The following is a 22942-nucleotide window of genomic DNA, read 5'->3' on the forward strand; positions in this document are numbered from 1 at the left end:
TAATTAATTAAGTCTCAGCAGTGGCACACGCAGCTCTGTAGTAGAGCTTTCAGCCTAATTGTACTGCTAGCATATTTTCAGCACTCCTCTGGAAATCCCAGGATTGTTTTGCAGGACGTGAGCAGTAGAAATGCAGTCCCTGCTTCAACAGCAAGGTTTGTTCTCAGTTCTTTGGCAACCTCTTTCCAGCGTGGAACTCCACTGCTACGTAGGGTCCTTTCTTGGCTCTGATAGAAAAGGCTAAAAAAATTTATCAAATGCAGTCTGGACTATAAATTTATCATACTCTATATGAGCCAAGGAGATAGACAGGTAAAAACCCCCTATCTCCTCCCCTCCCTCTTGTTATGTGTGGAGTACGATGAATCTATAGTCCAGTCTGTAGCTGATAAAATTCAGCTTTTGTTGTCATAGCCAGGTCTGTGTGTGTGTGTGACTGTGTGCATTAGGGCTGTGCAAAGCTTCAATCCCCGATTCGATTCGGCAGAGATTCACTCCAATTCAGTGGCTGAATCTCCAAATCTGAATTGAATCAGGAGACCCTTTAATTGCTCCAAATTGAATTGAACTCTCCAAATGGATTCAGAGAGATTAGGAAAGATTCAATGATTCAGTCATAGACACAGTTTTAAATGTTTTTCTACATACCTCGAGGTACCAGGCGGCTCATGAGTGTTGCAATGCTGGGGTGCATGGAGTGTCTTACAAGAACGTGGGGGGCTCCCCAGTGTATTCAGCTGCAGACCCAGAAGTGGACCAGAAGCACTTCTAGTCCGCTTCCGGGTCCGCTGGGGAGTGTGCAGAGGGGCCCCCAGTGCTCCCCCAGCTCAGCAACTGGTGCCTCCTGAGTGTGGGGGGGCAGCTGGGGTCCCTCCGTGGCCGATTGCCAAGACAGGTGTCGCAGTGAGGGCCCTCTGCATGCTCGGCGTTGGAACCGGAAGTGGACCGGAAGTACTTCCGGGTTCACCACAGAGCATGTGGGGGGCCCCCCTGCGCTCCTGTGGGGCGCTCCATGTGCCCCAGCATTGCAGCATTCACGAACTGCATCTGGTACTTCGAGGTATGCAGAAAAAGCACTTCAAGCTGTGTCTATGGCTGAATCGCTGATTCTTCGAAACTGCATTGAATCTTCAGATTCAGATTCAGCCTAATCGAATCGGGGACAGTGATTCGAATCAATGAATTGAATCACTATCCCTGATTCGGGCCAAATACGAATCGAAAAGGGCTCATTTTGCACACCCGTAGTGTGTATGCATACATGTTTTTAATCCTGTAAGCCGCTAGGTAGCATACAATCTTTCCTAGATCTAAGTGAAACTAATGGTTTCATTCCTCAGTGCAGTGTCTATGCCCAGATAGTTGCATGTTCCTCCCCTGCATCCCTTCTCTGTACTGTGAGCTTTGACCACTGGAGCATGTTCCTCCCTGAAGGTTTCCCTTTTGTTTAGAAGCACCTAACTCCAAAGGTTGACAGACACGAGGGTCTATTTATACCACGTTGCTGTGGTTCTCAATTTTAAAGTGCAACACAGACGCAGCAAATTAAATCAACTTATGCTTAGTCACATCTGTTTCATTTATATCAAACTGGTGCCACTGAAGCAGAAAGTGCTCTTATTTGCTCCACATTGTTCAAGCTGAAAATTAACTGGCTTTGCACATAATGAAACTCATGCTTCATCTCTTGTAAAATAATTGGACCAGTTCTATTTTTTTTAAGGCAGAGTAACTTACAGTTCCCATATATCAGTCTTTTATTGATGCAAGGAGAAAGCTCCCCTATTTTATTTCCCCTGTTTACCTCTCTGCATTTATTTCTCAGTGTTTTGTAAGTAAACCAAACTCTTGTCTCCCAACAGAATTAAGGCAGCGCCAGGTGTGAAGATAATGGCTATCAGAGTCAGTGATGCAGACCAGTGGGGGATACAAGAAGAAATAGATAATGAAGGGACCACAGCTACTGTTATCTGTGCACATCATGATCCAAATGCAGAGAGCAGGTAAGACATCCAAACTATGTTGCATATCATCCTGGTGGCAATGTGAGGAAGAAATATAAATGCTCCTTTTATAAATGGTGCTACTTTTTCATATTTTATCCTCCTTAGCTTCCTTAGAAAGCTGTATCATAACTCTGTTATCTTATGAAGCTTTATTTTATTTTGTTTCTCTGCGTCATAAGTAAATGATCTAATTACATTTGATTCAGCAAAGATTTCTGCAGTCAGATGTGTCTGTCAGGTACCTCCAGGGGGCTGGGGAAGTGTCTGCTGCAAAAGAGCCAACAGTAAGAAGATTAAAATGAAGAAGCACTAGGAATAATTTAGGGCAATATAGGACAATGGTGTCCTCTTTTTTTTATTTGAAAAGCTATAAAGTAATAGCTATTAAATATTATTTATTACCCCTGCAAAACACCTGGGGGTGTCTGAGACTTCTTATGAATACCACATATATTTATTATAGCAGTGCATTAGCAAACTATATCAAAAGTAATAAGAAATTTAAATTGTTAGTCAGAGTAATTTGTTTTCCAATATGAGCGCTTGCTTTCTGTTATCCTGCAGTTATTGAACACTTAGAATACACTGCAGTTACTTTTAGCCTGTAATTGTATTATACTTAGTGAGATGTAAGACTTGCGTCAATTTTTAAAGTCAGGAATCTTTCTCCTGCATCATGCTTCCCATAAGACCCTTTTAAAGCAGATGTCTATACCTGTTTAGACCAAGGGAAATGACTGTCAAATGTTTGGATTTCAGATTTTGTTTTCAGCCAGCTTTACATTTTGTTTCTCATGTATTTGGAAAAAATAAAAACTTGAGTTTTCTAGTGCATAACTTCAGGTAAAAAAAAGTTCTTATAACCCCACTTGTCTTAAATTCCTCTCCTCTCTTTTCATCGCTTTCTTTCCTGTGTCTAGTTAAAAAAAAGGAAGACAAAACTTAAATTTGTAACCTGTTTGCCTGGGGTCCTATGTGGGATTCAGTCCTGATTAGCTCAGAAGCCATGTATCAACCTGTCAGTGGCCACGTCTACATGAGACACTGACCGCGCAGTAGTTACTGAGCAGTCATTTAATACTTGCATACACAAGTACTAAGTGACTGTGCAGTAACTGGAGTCACTGCGCAGTAGCGTCAGCACACGCCTTTTAGGTTTCATAGATTTTATGGACTTTAGGGCTGGAAGGGACCTTGCAAGATCATTGGGTCCAGCCCCTACCCAAGGGGCAGGAAGTCAGCTGGGGTCAAAGGATCCCAGCAAGATAAACGTCCAAATGTTTCTTGAAAGTTTCCGGAGTAGGTGCTTGTACCACTTCTGAGGGTGGAATTTATTCCAGGCCTTGGGGACTCAGATGGTAAAGAAGTTTTTCCTTATATCCAGCCTAAAATGGTCTTCCAGGAGTTTGGGACCATTGAACTTTGTCATCCCCCGGGGTGCCCTGCCCAGGTGACACTTGACTGTGCAGTAGCTTATGACTACCGCGCAGTAGCCTTGTGCCATGCTTCATGCCACATGACACTACTGCACAGTCAGTGTCTCGTGTAGACATGACCAGTGTTAACCAAAGAATCACAGTGGCACATAGAAGCTTTGGGGAATTGATGCACATGCCAGTTCAGAAGCAAGAAAAACCCATGGTACAGGAAACCCTTGTTATTCACAGGCACGGCATTTGTGGTTTCAAATATTCACGAATGCCGAACTCGCATCTTAAATGCAATTAAAGGAGCTCCTCAGGAGCTCCACGCTTGCTGTCACCGTACTCCCACTGCTGCCGGAGCAAATGTCCCCCCTCCACCCAGACAGCATTCATGAACGCAGTGCCTTATTCATGGATGTCGCCATTCGCAGGGGATATGAGAATGTATCCCCTGCGAATGTCAAGGGTTACCTGTATACTGTTGCATGTGTTGCATTATTCACAACTGCAGGGAAAATACCCCCCCCCCCCCAAAAAAAAAAAAAAAGCCCCAAACCCCACCAACATTTGACTTTTTCTGAAAAGAGCTGCTAGTGAGAAGTCGAAGAGCCACCTGTTGCTTTGGAGCTGTGGCGTGAGTATCACGATGAGTTTTTCTTTGGAGTTGGCTTCTGCCGATGCTTTATAAGAAGGTATCATTCTTTTTCACTGAGCACTCAACTTTAGATCTGGGGACTGTATGCTTCATTTCCGATTCACGTCTTTTTCAATAATACTCCTTTTTACTCCAAATCTTTTAAAGAAACCCAGCATGTTTCTTTGGCTACAGACAAGTTCTGCGTCAGTGCAGAATATTGGACGGGGGGAACCACGACTGCCATACTGCACTTCTCATGGCCATGTGCCGACGGTCACAGTGCGAATTCTCGATGCATGCAGCTTTTCTCTGTGTTAACTGAGATTTGCAATCTAGAGGGTTACTCGATATCTGATCTCAAATAAATGTTAAGGCTCAGGTTTTCCATTACAATAGCTGTGACCTATGTTCCATTTAAAGCCACATTGAAAGCCATCAGTTAAGACAAATTTGGAGCTTAACAGAAAGCTTAATATAAATCTCTGCTAGTCAGGAACCTGTTTAATTGAACTGAAGTTGCTGTTTTTATTTTTTAAGTTAAGTGAAAATTACAGAGAGCACTGAATGTTTTTTGCCTTGTGCATGTTTCACTAATCCATGAAATTACACCTGTCACAGTAACTTAGTTTTTATTAACACCAATTTTTTTTTTTTTTTCGGTGCTTTGTGTTGAACTGTTAAATTATATAAAAGGCAAAGAATCTCAAGTTAATTAATACTTTGACCCTTTCATTTGTGAGATTTGGTTTTAATGTTTTTGGAGCAATTAATGTATGCAAATAGAAACTTCTGAAAGATCAGTTCCAGATTTGCAAATATTGTAGCGTTTAGAGTAAATATTTAACTTTGATCTTTGTTTTAATTGGTGTTTGGGGTTTTTTTTTTTTTTTTTTGCTGGGATGTGGTGGCACACTGTTTCTTTAGAAGACTGGGACGCTTATAGGAGGATTCTGTGACTTGCTTTATTTAAATCAATACATGCGTGGTCCTGCTCCACTTAAGGAACCCAAGTAACTTTGTTAAAGTTAACTGGAGTTTCTGGAGCAGTTAAGAGTTGCAAGACCCATCTCATCAGTTGTGAAACAAGGAGAAACTGCAACTATTCGAAGAATAGTTGCTCCTTTGAGGGAACCAGCTTGCTGTCTTGAAAGTCGGTGCTTTGAATTTTATGCCGCTCCTTTTCCTAGCTGTGACACTCATGGTAAGATGGAGCAGCCCAGAGAGCTGAGAGCACTGGCATCAGTGGAAGCACAGTCACATCTGTGAGGAGGAAACTCTTCTGCGTGATGATATTTGCACTGATCCCTTTTCAATTAAAGGGGACAATGCTGCTGCATGTTTCATTCATGCCAGAACTTATGTTGATTTCAATGGAATTACTTGGATAACTGAGAGCTACTCATGCAAGTGAGAGTTTGCAGGATCAGTGCTCTTCACTTTTCTATGACTGTTTTTGGGTACCCTTAACTCAGAGGCCTGTTTCCACAGCTTATACTTCAGCTGCTTTTACTTTCCCCAATGCTTGGCTCTGATAAGAGTCACAAAGGACCCTGGAGTTAGACATCGACTGCAAGGAGAACAATGGCTTTAGATTGCAGCACATTCATAATCCAGTTTTCATTCCTTTCAGCTGGTGTTATCTTTCAGAACCCTTTCAAATTTACTTATTTTTCTAATCTTTCTCCTCCTCCTCTGTGCAGCATTATCCTTTATCATGAGTTTTTCATCTCCCTTTCTCACCATCCCTCACGCAAATTGAGTGTTCATTAAAATATTTTAATTTAAGACCTTTCCTTCTTTTATGCAAAGTGCATCATGCCTTTTCTCTACAACACTTTTAAAAAAAAATCCTTATCACCATGTCTCAGGCGGTTTACATTATATTCTATTAAAAATCCATTTCGTCCAAGGTTGTCACAATTCATAGATTAAAGCTTCCCAGAGTGCGTTTTGTTAGGAATACATTCATAAATTCACCTCTTTAGTAATTCTGACACATCTTGTAAGCTTGTATTTAAAACCTCTTTTTGATAATGTAGCTTAACAAAGAGTAAGAAAGGCGACATTTATTTACACACGTGCACACACATACACACGTGTGTGCGCACACAAAATGAATGTTTGTACGTCTTATGTGGCCCTGAGAGCTTTACTCAGTAGTGCATTAAACAAAGTGACTAATATTTGTCAGATTTGGTTTGTTATCCCTTATCTTTTTGCAACTGCAGTTTTCCATGCTCATTTTTCCATGTACTTTGTTTTGGTAGGTTGGTTTCTTAGATACAGCCGTGGTTTTCTGTGTGCGATAGAGAAAAGAAAGTAAAAAAAACACAGGTTCCATTTGGAGGAGAAGTGGTGAGATTTGTGATGGTCTTTAATTAGTTAGACTGGCCTTTAATTAGGCGTTAGTTTTGTTCCATGATCTGGTACTAGGGCCTGAGAAGGCTGTGTTTTTTCCAGGTGCGTTTTGGCCTTCTGGTGAATATGTACACATGTACATGCACATATATGAACATATATGCACATATGTCCATGCCCACGCACATATATGCACATGTACTCAAATACAAACATAAAGGCATAGGTTATTAAACCAGCATACACCATCATATCTTAGTAGGAGCTGTGCGTTTTTGGTGGAGGTCAAAGCATTGGGAACAGCTTGGCGATGAACCTCAGGGGAAACGCCTAGGTTTAAGCAAGGGGCTAAATTCTGCCGGGCACTTGTAACAGCAGGGAGTGCTAGTGTCTAGGAATTGAGAGCACCCTGTAGTTTGCCGGAGATGCTCAGCATCTTGCAGGGCCAGATTTTTTGCAGGACCTAGGACATGAATATCTCTTCTGGAAGTGTCTCAAGTTGAGTGGAGTGAAGGGTCTCCTTTCTTGGTGCTCAGTTTTTCTGTTTTGGGAAGATGAAGGGATGAGTAGATGTGTATGGGGTTTGCTCCAGGTGTGTTTGGATATCACAGGTATGAAGCTAAGACCAGCACGTCACAGCTCTGTTTTAGGAGGCTGTATATTATTGAGCGGACCAATTTCTTTTCCTCTGGAAAGCTATCGTTAAATTATACAGGAGAATTGGCCAAGTATGGACTGTGGGATCTTGCTGCAAGTCTCTGGCACACTAGTACTTTAATCAGAATGGCTATATTTATGCTAACTAGGAAAGCTAGTAGAATCAATCCATCTCTACAGGGCTGAGTTATAGCATTACTGAGACCAAACAGGTTCTTCTCACTTAAGGGATCATTTCATCTCCAGATCTATAATGTTGCTTTCATCTATCACGTTATCTGTGTATATATGTGTGTATATATATTATATGTAGTCTCATACTTACACTGAAGAGAGCCAAACTGGAGAAATAGCCAGGGTGAAATCTACAGAGAGATCTTTCAATTTTCATCATGAAATATTTATTTTGTCACTTGGAAGTTTTCATTTTATTTAATATAGCTAGGCTGGGTTCATATTATTTGAAGTCATTTGTCTTTAAACTTGGATAAAAGCTTAAAATCGAGAGTTGTTTTTCTGTGTGTGGGGGGGTGTTGGTGGAAGGAAGCTGAGAGAAATTTGGCTCCTTTAAAAAGATTCTCTTAAGAGTCGGCTTCCTTCAGCCGTTGACCAGCATAGCACTTGGGGTGATAAATCTTTAAACCAACACCCCACCACCAAGAGAAACTGTTAAGAGTGGCTAGATGGTGTGTATAAATAGACGATCCTATCTGGGAAGGTTTCACTAGTTTGAAAGATTTTTCTCTTCTCGAGCGTACCACTAAAACTGCCAATTCCTGGGTGTACATGTTATAAATACTCTGTGCCTGTGTATATGTAAATATGTTTATTACATATGCATTCAGTAGCTGTACAATTGATCTGCGTTGAGCAAAAACAACATAGGCTGTTTCTCTTTTATTTTGTTTCCTGCCTATACCTGCCACAGTGATCAGTGTTTTGTTCTTGCTGTACCCAGTATTGGCAAAAGTGTTTTGATGGTCCCTAAACACCTTATTCTTGGGTACATTATTTGTCCCCCTGCCCCCATACTTCCAATCCCCTATGGTACCCAGTGATAACTAACGTGCTGGAAGAATACGGCTGAGGATGGTGCTGACACTTCTATATATTGGCCAAACGACGACTACTTCAGTGAAAAGGCACAACTTTTCTTTTATACTGTGCTAGTCCTAGGCCGGTGTTCTTGACTCTCACTAAATCATGCTCATCTCTGCACTGTACAAACACTAGCTACCAAGCTAACTGGATAACTTTGGATCCCCTTCTGATCTCACTTTGGAGTAATTAAGGGATAAGTCAATTAAATATCTGGTGTACTTGGGACAGAACCAAGCTGCCTTTGTTTCCCATGTATATTATTCATCAGTCAGTATGAATACTGTACTAAGTCACCTGCCCCATAATTAAACAATAATTAAGTATTTTTGGCACTGTTAAAATTGTTCCACAGGGTGACGCAGCCAGTTTGAATCTAACAGGCAATTAATACAAAGGAGAGACTTCTCACCTTGGTGGGTACTGTTTCGTCTTGGCCAGCGTTGCTGTTGTGTACTCAAGGAAAAGCTAGGCAAGGTAGCTAACATGCTACTGCTTATTAGGGCCTGTCACTGTAGGTCCTTTGAGATGCTGGCAGTTGTGACAGAAAGCATATGGCCAGGTTTTAGAAGTGCTGAGGTCCAGCAGTTTCTCTTCTGGTTAATTAATGCCAGTGATTTTTGTAGCATGAGCTGTGACGTTTCTGGGCTAACTACTACTCTTGACTGCCCTAGTATAATGGTCAAAGGTGAAAGCTCCACCTGTGCTGAGGTGGCATATCAGGCCAGCGTGGTTAAACTATGCTGGTTTCTAAAGTTAATGACACATGCGGAGGTGTCGTGGCCAACACTATCTCCTCTGGTTTGCCTTGGTTTCCCCACTCCAAATGGCCAAGTACCTTTTTATAGCTGAGTGAGCTGGGAGAAGGAGAACAGGGTTCAGTGGAGTTGCAGAGCAAGACTTGAACTCTGGGTCCATAGCAAGATGCTTTCACAGTATGGGGCCTGGGGGCAAGGGAGATGGGTGTTCATGTGTTACAAATACGATGAGTAATGTAGGCCCTGAGTTAGGGAAGCCCTTTGAGCATGGAAGAACATGCTCAAGTACACAATCCACTGCTGTTCATGATGGATTTTAGTGATAGATGTGTAAAGGTGAAGCGCTTAGTTCCCTTACACTTTCGTAGGCCTTTGCTCTCCTTAACTGAAACCTAACGGCGCCTTTACACATGCTCTGGGGTGCTGTTAGGTTTCAGGAGCTGCTCTAATTAAAGCTCCTGCAGCATCTCGTGTATTCAGCAACCCAAACTTCAGAATGGCAGCAGGAATGCTTTAACTACAGCTTGTTCGATGAGTTAAAGCACCCCTGCCACCATTTTGAAGTGTGGTGACACTGAGTACATGTGATGCTGAGGCTGCGGGAGTGTGCTAATTAGTACGCTCCAGAAGACTCAGTTGATCGAGTCTGCTCCGACATGTGCTAGTTGGCACGTGTTGGAGCAGGTGTGTAGCACATGTATAGGTGCCCAAAGATGGCAGATCTTTAGGGCATGGATGGTCTTTCTCAGGGTGTTTGTATACCATAATACCTGAACAGGGGCTGTGAGTATGATATAAATGAGGAGCAACATACTGCCATGACATGCTGCCATGCCTTTGCTAAACTCACTGGGACGTGCGCTGAAGTACCTAGGGACATAGTTTATTGTGAAAGGGGTTGGTAAACCCCTGGGACATTGGGCACATGAGCTGCCATAGCAGCTGGCTGACAGAAGATCAATTCCACATGTTGCTCCTACCCAAAGGAGCAGGAACAACTAGACACAGACAACCTTGTTTTTGTCTGATTTCAAGCCTGTGCTAGTGCTGTGTGCCGGAGGCCATTAGCTTCACATGTCATCAAGGAAGAGTGAGCACGAGAAAGGAGCAGTGGGAATAACATTTATAGAACTAGAGATGAAGAGTGCAGCAGAATGGAGACCAAATGGAGAGGGGCTGTGAACAAAGGACCAGAGAGGTGGGGAGGGGAAAACACAGTGGGCTAAATTTGGTGGTGAGTAAATTAGTCTTAAGTCCAGCCTGCATTGACTGACCCCTGAATTTCATCCAGTGTACATGAAAGCTGCATTGACTAGCCAGACTTGTAGAGAAACGCTTTGAGCCTGATCAAGGAAGTTCTGCCATTTTCAGCTTGGGGTGGGCCTTGAGTTTGTAGCTTGATTCAGTTTCTGAAGAGGGGTTCAGGTAAGAAGAACAGCCACTAATGCAAACACCTTGTGAATGGAAATAGTTTTGGATCACATTTGGACTGAGAGAGCTGAAGAGGAGTGTTGATGCAGGGAGCTTCTACGTGTCTTGTGAAATAGGTGACATAGCGCGCTAAGGTGGGCCAGGCATGGACCAGGGCAGGGACTTAGGCTTTCTATAGGGCCAGTACTTTCAGGACCTCAGTTGCAAAGGGGCTAGAGCCAGGGACACACTACCCAGAAGAAAGGTGCATTCTCCTGGCAAGATATGCCAAATGCGAGAAGAGGAGGAGGCTCCGTAAGTCTTCCAGATGGATGGAGGAGACGAGGGAAAATGTAAGCGCGCTGCTCAGTGGAGAAGGTGCAATGAAGGTGGAGAAGCCCAGTCTTCACCACATAACATGTAAAACTGGTTGCAGGTGACTAGCAAGTTTTAATATCAGTAAAGAAGGGAAGGGATGCAGAGCATGATGAGTAAAAAGGATGTATTGGAGAACTTTTGACCGATCTGAATGACTTCAAGTCATTGGGACCTAAAGCATTTTCTCGAGGAGGCTGAAGAAACAACGATGGGGAAGACATTGGAAGGTAAGCCGTGCAGGGGAAGGCATGGGTGTATTCAGCTTGAACGAAGGGAGATGTAAGGGAAACATGCAGGCAATTCTGAAATATTTGAAAGGCAGCCCTAAACGAGGTGGAGAAAAAGTGATCTCCCTTGCCACAGAGGGCAAGACAAGAGGTGAGGGGTTGAAAACCACCACCAAGTAGATTTGGAGCAAATCTTAGGGCAAACTTTTTCCGTATAAGAACAGTAGAGCAGTGGAACAAGCTGCCTAGGGGAGTTGTGGAACATTCTTCACTGGAGGTTTTCAAGAAGAGTCTGCATGGGATGGTTTAAAATAGTAAATCATGCATCTGGGGAGGGCGGCATTGGACTAGACAAGCCCTAAGGTCCCTTCTACTGCCCTGACTTGCAAATTAGGTGAGAAGTTTATTGTGGTTCTGTTCTGTTTTGTCTAAGTCCTTATATTGTGCTCATCACCATGCTATCTGAGTGCCTTCCACTAATGCAGGTCTGTCCTACTGGTGGCCCATGGCCACCTGTGGTCCCTGAAGGGTTAGCATGCAGCCTGAGGACTCCCAGCGTGGCCACTGCTGGCCCTTGCTCCTGCTATTGCTCCCGCCACAGAATTTGGGTTCCGTGGGCTCCCCGGCCTCCGCCGCCACTTCTACCTACTGCCTCTGCTCCTGGGGGCAGAGCCATGAAGTGGGGGGGGGAGGTCTGGGGTACTTGTGCTATGTGCACAGCAGGGGAAGGGGCCAAGCAGGAGTGGAAGGGGGTGCTGTGCATGTGGCGGGGCAGAGCAAGGCTGCTTGTGCTCATGCAAGGAAGGTGCACATGCAGGCAGAAAGGAAAGGGGGGTTGGGCTGCTATGCTCTGTGTGCAGCAGGAGGGGTGGGGGGTTACTCTTGGCCGCCTGGGCAGCAGGGGAGAGCCCAGGGTGGAGGGGCCACCCATGCAGCACGTGGCTTTTGGTCTGTGGCCCACACCTTGTGGACTGCAGCCCCAGGGGCCATACAGAGCGTATGGCTTTGGCTGCCCAGATGTTGGACAGTCCTGCATTAGTACATGAACCAACAGAACTAGTGGTGTGTGTGTGTGAATGTGTAAAATATACATACCCCATGCACGTGTGTGTGCACACACACATTTCTTTGTATTTATATTGGAGGAAATATGGTCAAGAAAAAATGTCTTGCACTGAAGAGTGGGGAGAAGTGAGATTTGCAATGGTCTGTAGTTCTTGGGACAGCACGGCCATAATCTAGGACAGCTACTGAGAAACTGGCCTCCTGATCCATTGGTAAAGTGGATCTTACCTTTCTGACATCACACTTGAGGGCTACAACCTGTTATAAATAATGGCATCTGCTCTATTGGAGAGCACTGTATACAAAAATGCTTCTGTAAAGAGCATCTTCCAATATTATCAGTTCTGACTGACATTATTCACAAAGGAAACCTGCATTTTAAAGGCATTAACTAACCTTTATTTTTCATGTAGATGGCTTGATCTTGCTGCCTTCACATATAAAAGACCCCAAACCTGCACTTAACGGTGTTTGAGTAACATAAAATCTTTGACGTCTCATAGTACCGTAGAGCACGCCTGCAAAAACAGATGGGTGATGAGCAATATGAAGGACTGGTTCTGGGGTCGGCTGGTGTCTGGGTCTGTAGAGGCTCTGGAACACTTTCCATTCTAGTCTAGGAGCAATGAAATTGTCTGTCCTTCTCCTGTTGAGAATCTAATAGCCAGGTAACCACATGAATTCTCCACCGGTCAGCCAGTCTTTTCAGGCTAATGTTTCTTGCTCTTATTTAGTTAGGCTGACAGCAGCTTCAATAAAGTCTCCAGTAGAGTCGGGACACAGGGATTACTGGTTGGTAGTCTGGATAATTACTTTTCGGCCCTGGTTCACCAGTCCGAGAACTTAGTGACACTTCTTACTCCATTCTTGCTGTACTGATCTGGTATGTTATTATGACTGAAGAAGGTGGTTTATGAACTAATAAAGCATTCATGGCTGGAAAGAAATGTGTGCCCCTCAAGCAGTGCACCCAGGAACCCATGCAAAGTGAATACACTGCTTATCTTGTTAAACTTAGAAAAGAGTGCAGCTTGCCATCAGAAAGCTTAACTCGGTTTAATCATATTCAGAAAGCATCGTTTGCAGGTGAAATAGTGGAATTAGGATGTGCAAAGTAAACTGCAACATAGTCTATGGTTAAATTTTGTTGATGCAGATATTATAGGATTTTAGGAAGAAAAAAAACCCACACCTCTATCCGATGTAGCAACGACAGCAAGGAGGCAAGTATAGACACACAGGTGAAATAGGCTTTTTGTTGCTATAGCTTCTTTTCATTTGTGGAGCATGCATAAGCCCTCCCAGCAAAAGCATGTCAATGGTTTTATGAAATGAAGAGTGTGTTGATAGAGCTTTATAGATGCACTGGCAAACTCCTTTTCAGGATAGATGAGGCTGCAGATTGCAGATATCTTTGAACCCAATACAGCATAAATGTGGTCTTTCTTTATGTGAGGGGTTAGAGAGTCCTGAGAAACCCCCAGGAATGGCTATGCTGTAGAGAGTATATTTGTAGTCAGTTCAGTCTTCCTCCCTTCTCTGTATTATTGGGAGGAGACTGTACGTAGGGAGGAAAGAACAATGCTTGCATCATGTCAGAGTGAGGTTGCTGGATTTTAAATTTTTGTTAGAAATTTGCTGGATTGCTTTGCTAATTGGTAACATGCACAATTGGAGTCTTAGACCTACACAGTGGATTCTGCTGTTGTCATCTCTGAGCCCGATCTACCTTTTCTGACTGAGGGAGGTGGTTCAAGTCCTATGTGAGCAGAAGCTACTTGACATCCAAGTGAAATCTATATTTATAGGGGTGAATGTTCTCTCTCCCCTTCTTTCTTCCCTTCCCCAGCCCCTAAAATGGTTCTGATTTATAAAAGGGATCTGACTTTCAGGTTTTGAGACTAATTGTAAAAGTCTTTTCATCTTAGCTTCCCTTCCTGTGGTGGTAGTTTAGGTAGCAAAAATAATTGTGGGCAAGACTGAGGCTCTCCAGATGTCGAACTCAACAGGTGGTCAGATAGCTAAATGGTTTTAATTTCATCAGCAAATAACTGCAGGTACAAAGTTGCACCTGCAGGTTGGAGACTGAGAAATGGCAGGCCAGATGTTTTAAAACTTAGCCTCTACTGCATATCTGACTGATCCTTTAATGTAAATTAGCCTAAGGAAACAATAGTGGTGGAGCTGCTCTTCTTGGCTAAGAACGGACACTCAAAAAGCCCGAGGCTGAATTGATTCAAACTTTGCAGGTTAGTCTAAGCTGCATAGATTGAACCAATAAGCAGGTGAACAGACATTCGCTTTTTGTTCCAGAAATGTAGCCACATGCCTGCAGTGGCCCAGGCCAGAAGCCGGGGGGCGCTAGAGCATGGGTCTCTGCTCAGCTGGAGCAGACAGCTTGGGACAAAGTTAGCTTGGGACACTCTGGAAGCAGGGTTTGCAGGGGAGGGGCAAAGCACCTGGGGATGCTAAGGGACAGTGAGTTGAATTGAGTCTTGAGGGGATCTGGAACAGAAGTTCAATAAGCTGATTTGACCTAAATCAGTTAAGTCTGATACTATATCCACCCAGGTTTGTCTTAAACCGGTTTCAGACCTTTTGAAAGTGGTTTATGTGCACTGACCTTCTGTTGCGTTACAGATTTGAACTGGTTTCTGATCACTTATACCGATTTCTGTGTAACTTCTGTCCCTAGCCCTTGTTTCTTTCCTGGAGGAAGGAATAATGTGCCAAAGTTAAGCATTGGAACAGATAGCTCAGGGAGGTCATGGACTTGCCATCCTCTCTGGCTTTTAAAAGCACGGTAGAGGGACATTGCTAGAATGGTTTAAGCAGGGATGACCCTGTCTTGAGCAGGGGATTGGACTAGAAGACCTCTGGAGAGCCATTCCAGCCCTATTTTTCTGTGATTTATATGAAAATAAATTGCTAGCCTGAGAGAGGCTCTTCACAGGTGTGGCACAAGGGACTTGATCCAAAGTAAAAGAAAAGATTTGTACGGACCCCCACAGGCCTTAGATCAGGCTAAAAACTGCTATTTTGAAGATCATTTATTTTGAATGATTGATCAAATCATCCCTAAATGAGCCCTGTTTTTAATTTGGTCTAATTAGCTTCATTTTGGTACATTTATTCCTACAAGTGAATCCTAATATTGGTGTAACAGTTGGCAAAGTTTAATTTCAGGGTACGGTAGTCTGCATAATTAGGGCTGTGAGAACATAGCAGGGAGGTTAGGAGGGGATTTCAAATGCACACAGAAGAGTGAATGACTGTTCAATGCTTATTCACCCAGCGGAGCTTGTATGCTTTTTTTCTGTATTGCGTGCCAACAGGGAATGATGACCTGTTCAGCAGCCAACAGGCTCCTCTAAGCCTGCACCAGTCTACTGCAGCGAGCACGACACATCTGACTCGCTGCAGAAGGCCCCGTGACTCAGTGGAGGTGAAGACGGTTCTGGAAAAGGTCAAAGATTTTACTCCCCCAGTGCAGATTTGTGTTTGCATATTCCAATTGCAAATTTAATTGAGATCTTGAAATTGAATAATATGTCCCAGTAAGTCTGGGAATGGAAATTACTGCCTTCAGGAGCTGCGCTCTGACTCTAGGAATGAGAGGGGATAAAAATGGGTTGAGTTTTGTCTTTCATTCTATTAAAGGAGTTTTACCTTTGGTACCTTAAGCATTTAGGCTTGGGGGGAAGCCTTTACATATGCCTGGCAGAGATGAGGGCTGTGCGTGCTCTGGCATTTGAATGACCATCCTTTCACCTTGCTAAACATGTGGGGTCAGCAGATTTCCAGGCTTTGGAAAACCTCTGATGATGCACTAAAGGGAGGAGGGGAGAAAAAGTACAAGGGTAAGAAAAGAACCTTATAGGAATATTCTTCTTATTAATACAGTCACAGTTTAAAAACCATAGCTTTACCATTATGGTTTGGGCCTTGGGGCTTGATTCAGACAAGCTTCCTAATTTATAGAATCACTTAAGAGCATGTTTGGTTTTAAGCATCTGCATTAAATTCCACTGATGTCAATTATGATGATAAGGAAGGTACTCCGCATTAGCTAAGCAAATCCTATTAAAGAGAGTGCCATGATGAAAATATACAGCCTGACAATGAGCCGTTAGGTATAACCAGAGACATTCAAGCAGTTACACCTGGACATGTTGTAGAAATTAGAATTAAACTCTTGAATAACACAAAAAACCTTACGAGTGAAGTGAAACTTTTCTAAAGTTTTGAATCTATATTTTGTTGCTGTTTGTCAGCTGTACTGGGGGGGTAGGGGGGATTTAAGGACATGGATGTCATAACTGGTTTTTCTCTACTGTAGTAAGAGGGGAGTGAATTAACCCAATTTACTATAGAAACTAAAACGAGAGATGCTTATGATGCCCAGCTTATTGATTTATGAAGCTGAGTTGTAATGCAGCCAGCTGGAAGCCCCAGAACACGTTCCGATTTCCATTACAGATGTGTTGACTTGCTTACTTAATAATCAGTGCATTAAAGTACAAAAGCTAACAACAAGTTTATTAGGCATTTATTATCACGGGGTGCCGTAGCTAGACAGGCAAACATTAAGTGCGTTCCTTTGATTTATTTGGTACCTTGGTGCCAAATCCATTGTAAACTAACTCAGCATTAACTTTGCATAAATTCGTTTTCACCTTGCTTGGCTATATTTGCACTTCTTTTCCCTGTGAATATCTCTTAAATGTGTTTATAGCTTAAAAGGTTTGAGCCAGTGAGGTAACTAGTGTAAAATAAAAGTCCAATTTGAGTGCTGAGACTCTCTGATAAAGAGAGATTGGATGTGGATGTGGATGTGTGCACATCTGTTAACCTACGTGGTGTTTTGAGGAGCAGGGGTTTTTTTGGATTAATGCTAACAGTCAGTTCATCATTAATCTGTAAACTCTTTGTGGCAGAGGCTGTCCTTTTTTTTTGTATATATGCATTGTCTAGCATGCTAAGTCCTTGTCTATTTTTGGTCCTCCCAAGAAAAGCCAGCATGGTATTAGTAACAGCTGGTGCCAATGTTGAGATCAGTGGTGCAGGAAAATACGGCTAATTTGCAGAAAGGTGGATTCCTTTCTGTTAGTGCACTTGGGATATTAGGGCATGCCCCAGTGGCATTGTGATCATGTGGGTCTACACATGATCGGGAGCTATGTCGCCATAGTGGCGCACTTCTCCAGTATGGTGCGCCGCTACAGCGACATAGTGGCAAAATCTAACCATGTGCCGTGTGGGTGGCTCGGCAACCGCCCGTAATGCACCGTGCTTTAGTACTTCTGACGGGTAGTATTAAAGCACGGTGCCGTAGCAATGTCGTCATATGGCAATGTATAGACGCTCCCATTGGGACCCAAACAGTGCGATCTGCAGTTGCAGTTCATTATGGGGATGATTACACCGCCCATCTGTCTTATTCATTGGAATAGCTCTACTGGCTTCAGTGGGACTTAGTATAAGGATTTATTAAAAATGAGGGTCACAGAGTGAAGAGTGTTGAGCACAGATTGTGACTAGCACAAGCACTTGACCCCCCCAATATGCTTAAAACTGTAGGCTGCCATGTATATTTTATACCAAATTTGAACATATAACCTGTGGGAACTTGCACACAGGGATGTGAAGGCTAGCTTTCATTTCAGTTCATTCTTTCTATACAATTTGTTCTGTGTGCCTTTTCCCATGATACTTGTTATGGTGCTTGCTGTGAAATATTGCAGTCATTAAGACCAATCTGCAAACTTTTAGCAAGAAAGCTTACCTTAAATTCAACCACAAGAGGCTTGACCTCAGGAACGACTTTCTTTGTCTCTTTGGTAAGCGAATCTAAGATGCTCTGAAAGTTTTTTGGGTCTCCAAAGTTTTGTAAGAATAGTACAGCCAGGGTTTGTGATGTAAAATCTCCTTAGGAAACAACTTTGGTGCTTGGATTCCCTCTTTTACACGCCGTCTGAGACTGTTATGCTGGAATTGTTGTTTTCTTTTAGACAATCCCTAAACTAGTGGTTCCCCAAGCTTTTCTGGTGACCACACTTAGTACAACCCCGTATGCACAGTTACCACTGGTGGTTTGCCTATAGTTGCAGGAGGCAGCGACTTACCAAGCTCCACGGGTTCCATTATTGCTGTTCACGTGTCCGCTCTGATCCTGTGATAAGTGAAAGCTTGAATGGGGGCAGTTTAACCCTGGTTCATTCAGGGGTAGGTTGTTTGGCTTCAGCTCTCACGTTGGGGGTGTCAGGGACGTAGGGAGTTCCCATGGAGCAGTGCAGGCACAGTCCCACTCACCAGCCCAGTGGGAACTGTCCATGTGGATGCAGTGAATAGGGACTGGGACTTAACTCCATGCAAAAGCTGCTCCATAGGGTAGGCAGTAACACACGGTAATTCATTGTCTATTTCCCCTCGATTACACTTTGGTGAGAACTAACTGGAGACAGCTACTTCTGTATAAAACAGGGCTACGTTGTTCTGTGTTCGCTCTTGCTTACTACAGGCTGGGAGCATGCACAGGGACAGGTACCATCAAGCGGCTGAGGCCCAATAAAGCCCTCACTTTAATCATTACAGGTGTTGGCCTGATTTCCTGAATCATCAGGGGAATGAAGAGTGTCATGGGGACTGCTGGCCCCCCACATCGGGAAACGCCGGTTAACACTGGGAACAGCCCCGTGCGGGGACATGAAAGGATGCTGCGAGGGGGCTGCTTCCCCCCAGCCGTTCACTCGCTCAAAGTCCCGGGCATTGTATCCACTCCTTGTCTCGAAGGACTGCTCACAGCTCATGCTGCTATCTTTGCTAGCTTACCCAAAGGCCTGGGATACAGAGGCCCTCACTATGATAGTCCTACTCCATCGAATCCATTAGACGGAGCTTTTTAGACACAGGACAGGGGGCCGGGCATACTACACCTTTTCTGCTAGCATCAAGCTCTGCTTCGGGGGGGAGGGGGTGCCAGCCTGAATCTGTTGAGTTTGACACAACTCTGAATTTCCCCAGTTTAACAAGCCAAAAAGCCCACATCCAACCACCTAGGAATGATGGAGTCTTGTCTCAGTGACTGAGACGCTAGAGCTGGATGTGACTTAGCTCTGTAAGTAGCTGGTATTTTGCTGGGTGCTAAACACCAACAATGTGCTCAGGGCTGCACAAGCACAGACTCGGTCCCTGCCCAGGGAGCTTTCAGCATGCACGGACGTCAAGAAATTCAGCGACTTGGCAGTGAATGGATAGTGGAGATGTTTTGGTCTTGAGATTCCCCTTCTCCTTGCTTCTGTTAGGTAATTTTCTTCCAGGCAGATTTCGTAGGTATATAACCAGTGTTTCATTTTGTCAGATAAGCACTCTTCTTAATGGTGTACCATTTAATTTCTTTAGTGTCAAGAGGAGGAAATAAGTTATTCCTCTTTTTAAAAGAGTGATTTAAGTAGGGAATAATGAATGCAAAATGCTGTAGTTAAAAATCAGCAGATAAACTGATGGATCATCTGTCACTCTTGAGCCCTTGCTATAAAGGAAAAGTATATAATCATTTTTTTAAAGTAAAAATGGTAATGATGAACTTAGAGCATGTTGGCTGAGAGTAGATTAATAATGAAAACTGTTATTTCTCAGTTTATCAAGTGGATAACACCTAGAAACTCCTGGCTGACCAAACACATTGTTGGAGAAAGTTGGAATGATTTTTCAAGCATCTTTTAAAAGACTTAGCAGAAGAGACAATAGACTTTGAAGGTTTGGGGTCTGTTTTATTTCCTGCTTCATTCCACCAGATATATGCTGGCAAATCTCCATTATAATCAATGCTGATTCACTGGTAAGCAAAAATGGACTTTTGCGTTTTGGTAAATGATTCAAAGCCAGTGTTTCCCAGCAGTTATCACATACATCTGAGTTACAACAGCATTAGGCCAGTGTCTCACATGGATTGACAGTGATGACTTGGCAAATGTTGACTTTTTCTTATCGACCATGGCGTTTTTAACTAGAAGGATTTACTGATGGCAAATTATTGTGGGGTTCTTTTCTTCCAAATAAGTGTCTTGTGACTACCAACAAACAAATTAGGAATGGAAAGGACTGAATGAGGCACATCTTGTAGCTGGTTTCTCACGGTCCAGGTGCGAGTGCCTCGATGGCTCAGCCCTTTGCAGTTCTGGTCTGGAGGGACACCTCTCTGTTTTTTTGTAAGGTCTAGGCTCTGCGTCTCATACCAGCCACGTATCAACACATGTTCTTGATTTCATTGCTGTTCTATTCATTTCTCATTAATCTTTAATACGGGGACGCAGAGACACAGAGGTTAAGGCCTCTTGCTATGGATGCAGAAATGAGAGTTTGAGCCTTACTCCAAACTAAATCAAAAGGCCACCCTCCTTCCCATCTTGTCATTTGGTTCGAGGAGTGACAGGTAACCAAATATTGCTCCCATGCATTTCCCGGCTAAAGAAACGGGCATGGCTTAGCCACATTAGCCCAATGGGTGCTCTGTAATCCTGAAAATCCGGCCTGCATTGAGTTGGCTGAACAGGAACCGACAGAATAAGTGTGAGGACTCAAGAAACCTGTCTAATAGTAAATGGCAGTCTTCTTACAAAGATCTGGCTGTGGTCTTAAATTGCACCCTTTGCTTTGCTAACAGAATCACCTAGCATTATGTAAGGGTTGAGAGGAGAATTTCCAGCCCTTACATGGCACACGCCTAGCTAGTAAAAACTTCTGTATCAGTGATGCTGCAGTGTGATAAAGCGGTGTTGTCATCAGGGGTCACATCAGCCCTTGACTGTAGCAATCCTGAACAGCAGCTCGATTCCCCAATTCCTCCTGTTCCATACAGTCTTCACTGTGGCTTCAAAAGGTCTACAGAAGCCATCCATGTTGTGGTGCTATTTCTTTTGCAATGCGAAAGCAAGGTGGAGAGTGTTGCCCGATTGCAGTAACGTCGCCCTTTTGTGCTGCGTCAGTTCAACCGGTGAACAGAGCAGATCTAATGAAGCACAATTAGCTAAATTTTCATTTCTAATTCCTTGGGTTTTATGTCGTGGTGCTGCCCCCGAGCCAGGTGAACATATGCACTTTACAGAAAGACTATGGTGACAAAACGTGCCACGAATATGTTATTGGGAAAATGAAATTGCAGGCTGTGTTTTCAGGCAAGTCGGAGCTGCCCAGGCATTTGTGCATTTACTCCTTAAGACGGCGTTTTAAAACCCTGCCAAGCGCTGTTCTTTGTATCTTATGGAACTAATCCTTCTTTGGTCTCTTTTTCTTTTAATTAACAATAAATATCATACCTAGGAGAAGTAGTAGGTGGATGAGAGGGGGAGTTGTTCGAGCCATGTGAATGGGAAAAAAAAAAAGAATTGATCACCTGGGGTGGGACAATTGTGCTTTTGCCTCTCCATATGCAGTGACCCCGTAAGAAGTTTAGTTTGGCAGTAGGCTAGCCTTGCATTTTATTTATTTGATGAGGGGATGGCTGCTGGACTGCGTTCCTCCTCCTGCCTCCCCCCACGAGCGCCAGCAGAGATCAACAGAAGTTACGTGGTGCTGTGAACTGTAATTCTGTTTCAGCCATGATTATATGTCAGTCTGCTGTACACTGTAAGTGGCACTTCTGGATTCCTGCTGTGAGCAGTTGATTAGATTTTGTAGCTTTTAGTCCTGTACATAGGGATTAAAAAAAATTTTTTTTAAACAAAGCAGGATAACAAACAGGAGCTACGGGTTTATTTTTATTCTCTTCTTCCATTAACGACTCTCGCTTAAATACAGACATAAAATGTCTTAGAAGCGACCAGTTTTCTCTCCGTTTAATGCTGAATCTCCCAAACTCGACACTCCATTTAGAGGGTCATATTGGCTCAAAATTGGCAGGTTTGGCGTCTGAGCAGGGTAGAATTTTCCAACAAAATGCGAATCTTAAATTCAATTTAGAGCTCCCTATGATAAAATGAACTGTAACTGCAAGTTTATTTATAGTCTAGCTTGTTACATTTTTCATTGTCAGCATAAGCTTTTTCCTCCATAATACATTATTGAACCAAAGAAAGAAACTATTCTTTTATCTGTTAGCGCCGATGCTTGTAATTCATCCCGTTGGTTTTCTGTGCTGCTTTTTTCCTAGCATGCTTCTCCAACTTGCGTGGCACAGAGAACTTAATTGCTCAGGTCTGATATACTTTTTCTTTTCTATTCCTGGCAGCAGTGTAGGTTGCTGTAGCATTACGTGGGAGATGCCTTCTGGAACATGCTCCATACCTTACATGTGGGAGATGGCAGGGTTAGGGTCCAATTCAGGAACAGCCTTTAGCTAGTTTTGGACACTTCCTTTGCAGTAAGCTGTCAACTCCTGAGCCACTTGCACAAGTAGAAAATGCTTATTTGTGAGGCCCAGGTGCTGCAAAGTCTCTGTGTCACGCGTGGTCCCCGTTGAAATCCATGGGATGATTTCAGGGAGTGGGACCCTGGGTTGAACTCTGTCACTGTTTGCCAATAACATACCCTTCCAGGAGGAAATCTAGTCGTGATCTGAAGGCACTGAGAAATGGAGAAGACCTCATTTCCCTTGGGAGTTTGTTTCAGTGGTTGATCACCTTCCATGTTGCACTGTATATTAGAATATAGTTTCCCATTTCTAATTTGAGTTTTCTGGCTTTAGTTTCCAGCCACTGGAATATTTCTTATTTGTTAGCGTTAGTGATATGGTTGGAGCTCAGTAGTGCGCAAGCACGGAGGTGGTTTATGTCTCTGAATGACTTTAGATTGGCTACTTCCATGCACCAGGCCTGATTATCATTATTGTGTTTGGTGAAGCCTGACCCAGATCTTTGGGGGTGCAATTATTTAAAGTTTTACAATGGAGCCAGTTTTCAAAACCCTGCTATAGATATTTTCAGGG

At 43.4% G+C, this 22942-nt stretch overlaps 1 protein-coding gene across 1 annotated transcript in view; it reads left to right on the plus strand.

Annotated features, from left to right (window-relative positions):
* TMEM132B (transmembrane protein 132B) overlaps positions 1 to 22942 on the plus strand; it is a 334288-nt gene that overhangs the window by 123971 nt on the left and 187375 nt on the right. Inside the window, exon 3 of the mRNA XM_019539385.1 lies at positions 1863 to 2003. Within this exon, the coding sequence (XP_019394930.1) occupies positions 1863 to 2003 (141 nt within the window). The remainder of the gene's footprint in view (positions 1 to 1862; positions 2004 to 22942) is intronic.

Source organism: Crocodylus porosus, unplaced genomic scaffold (genome assembly GCF_001723895.1).
Source record: "Crocodylus porosus isolate Cpor-Errol unplaced genomic scaffold, CroPor_comp1, whole genome shotgun sequence".
NCBI classification, from domain to species: domain Eukaryota; kingdom Metazoa; phylum Chordata; order Crocodylia; family Crocodylidae; genus Crocodylus; species Crocodylus porosus.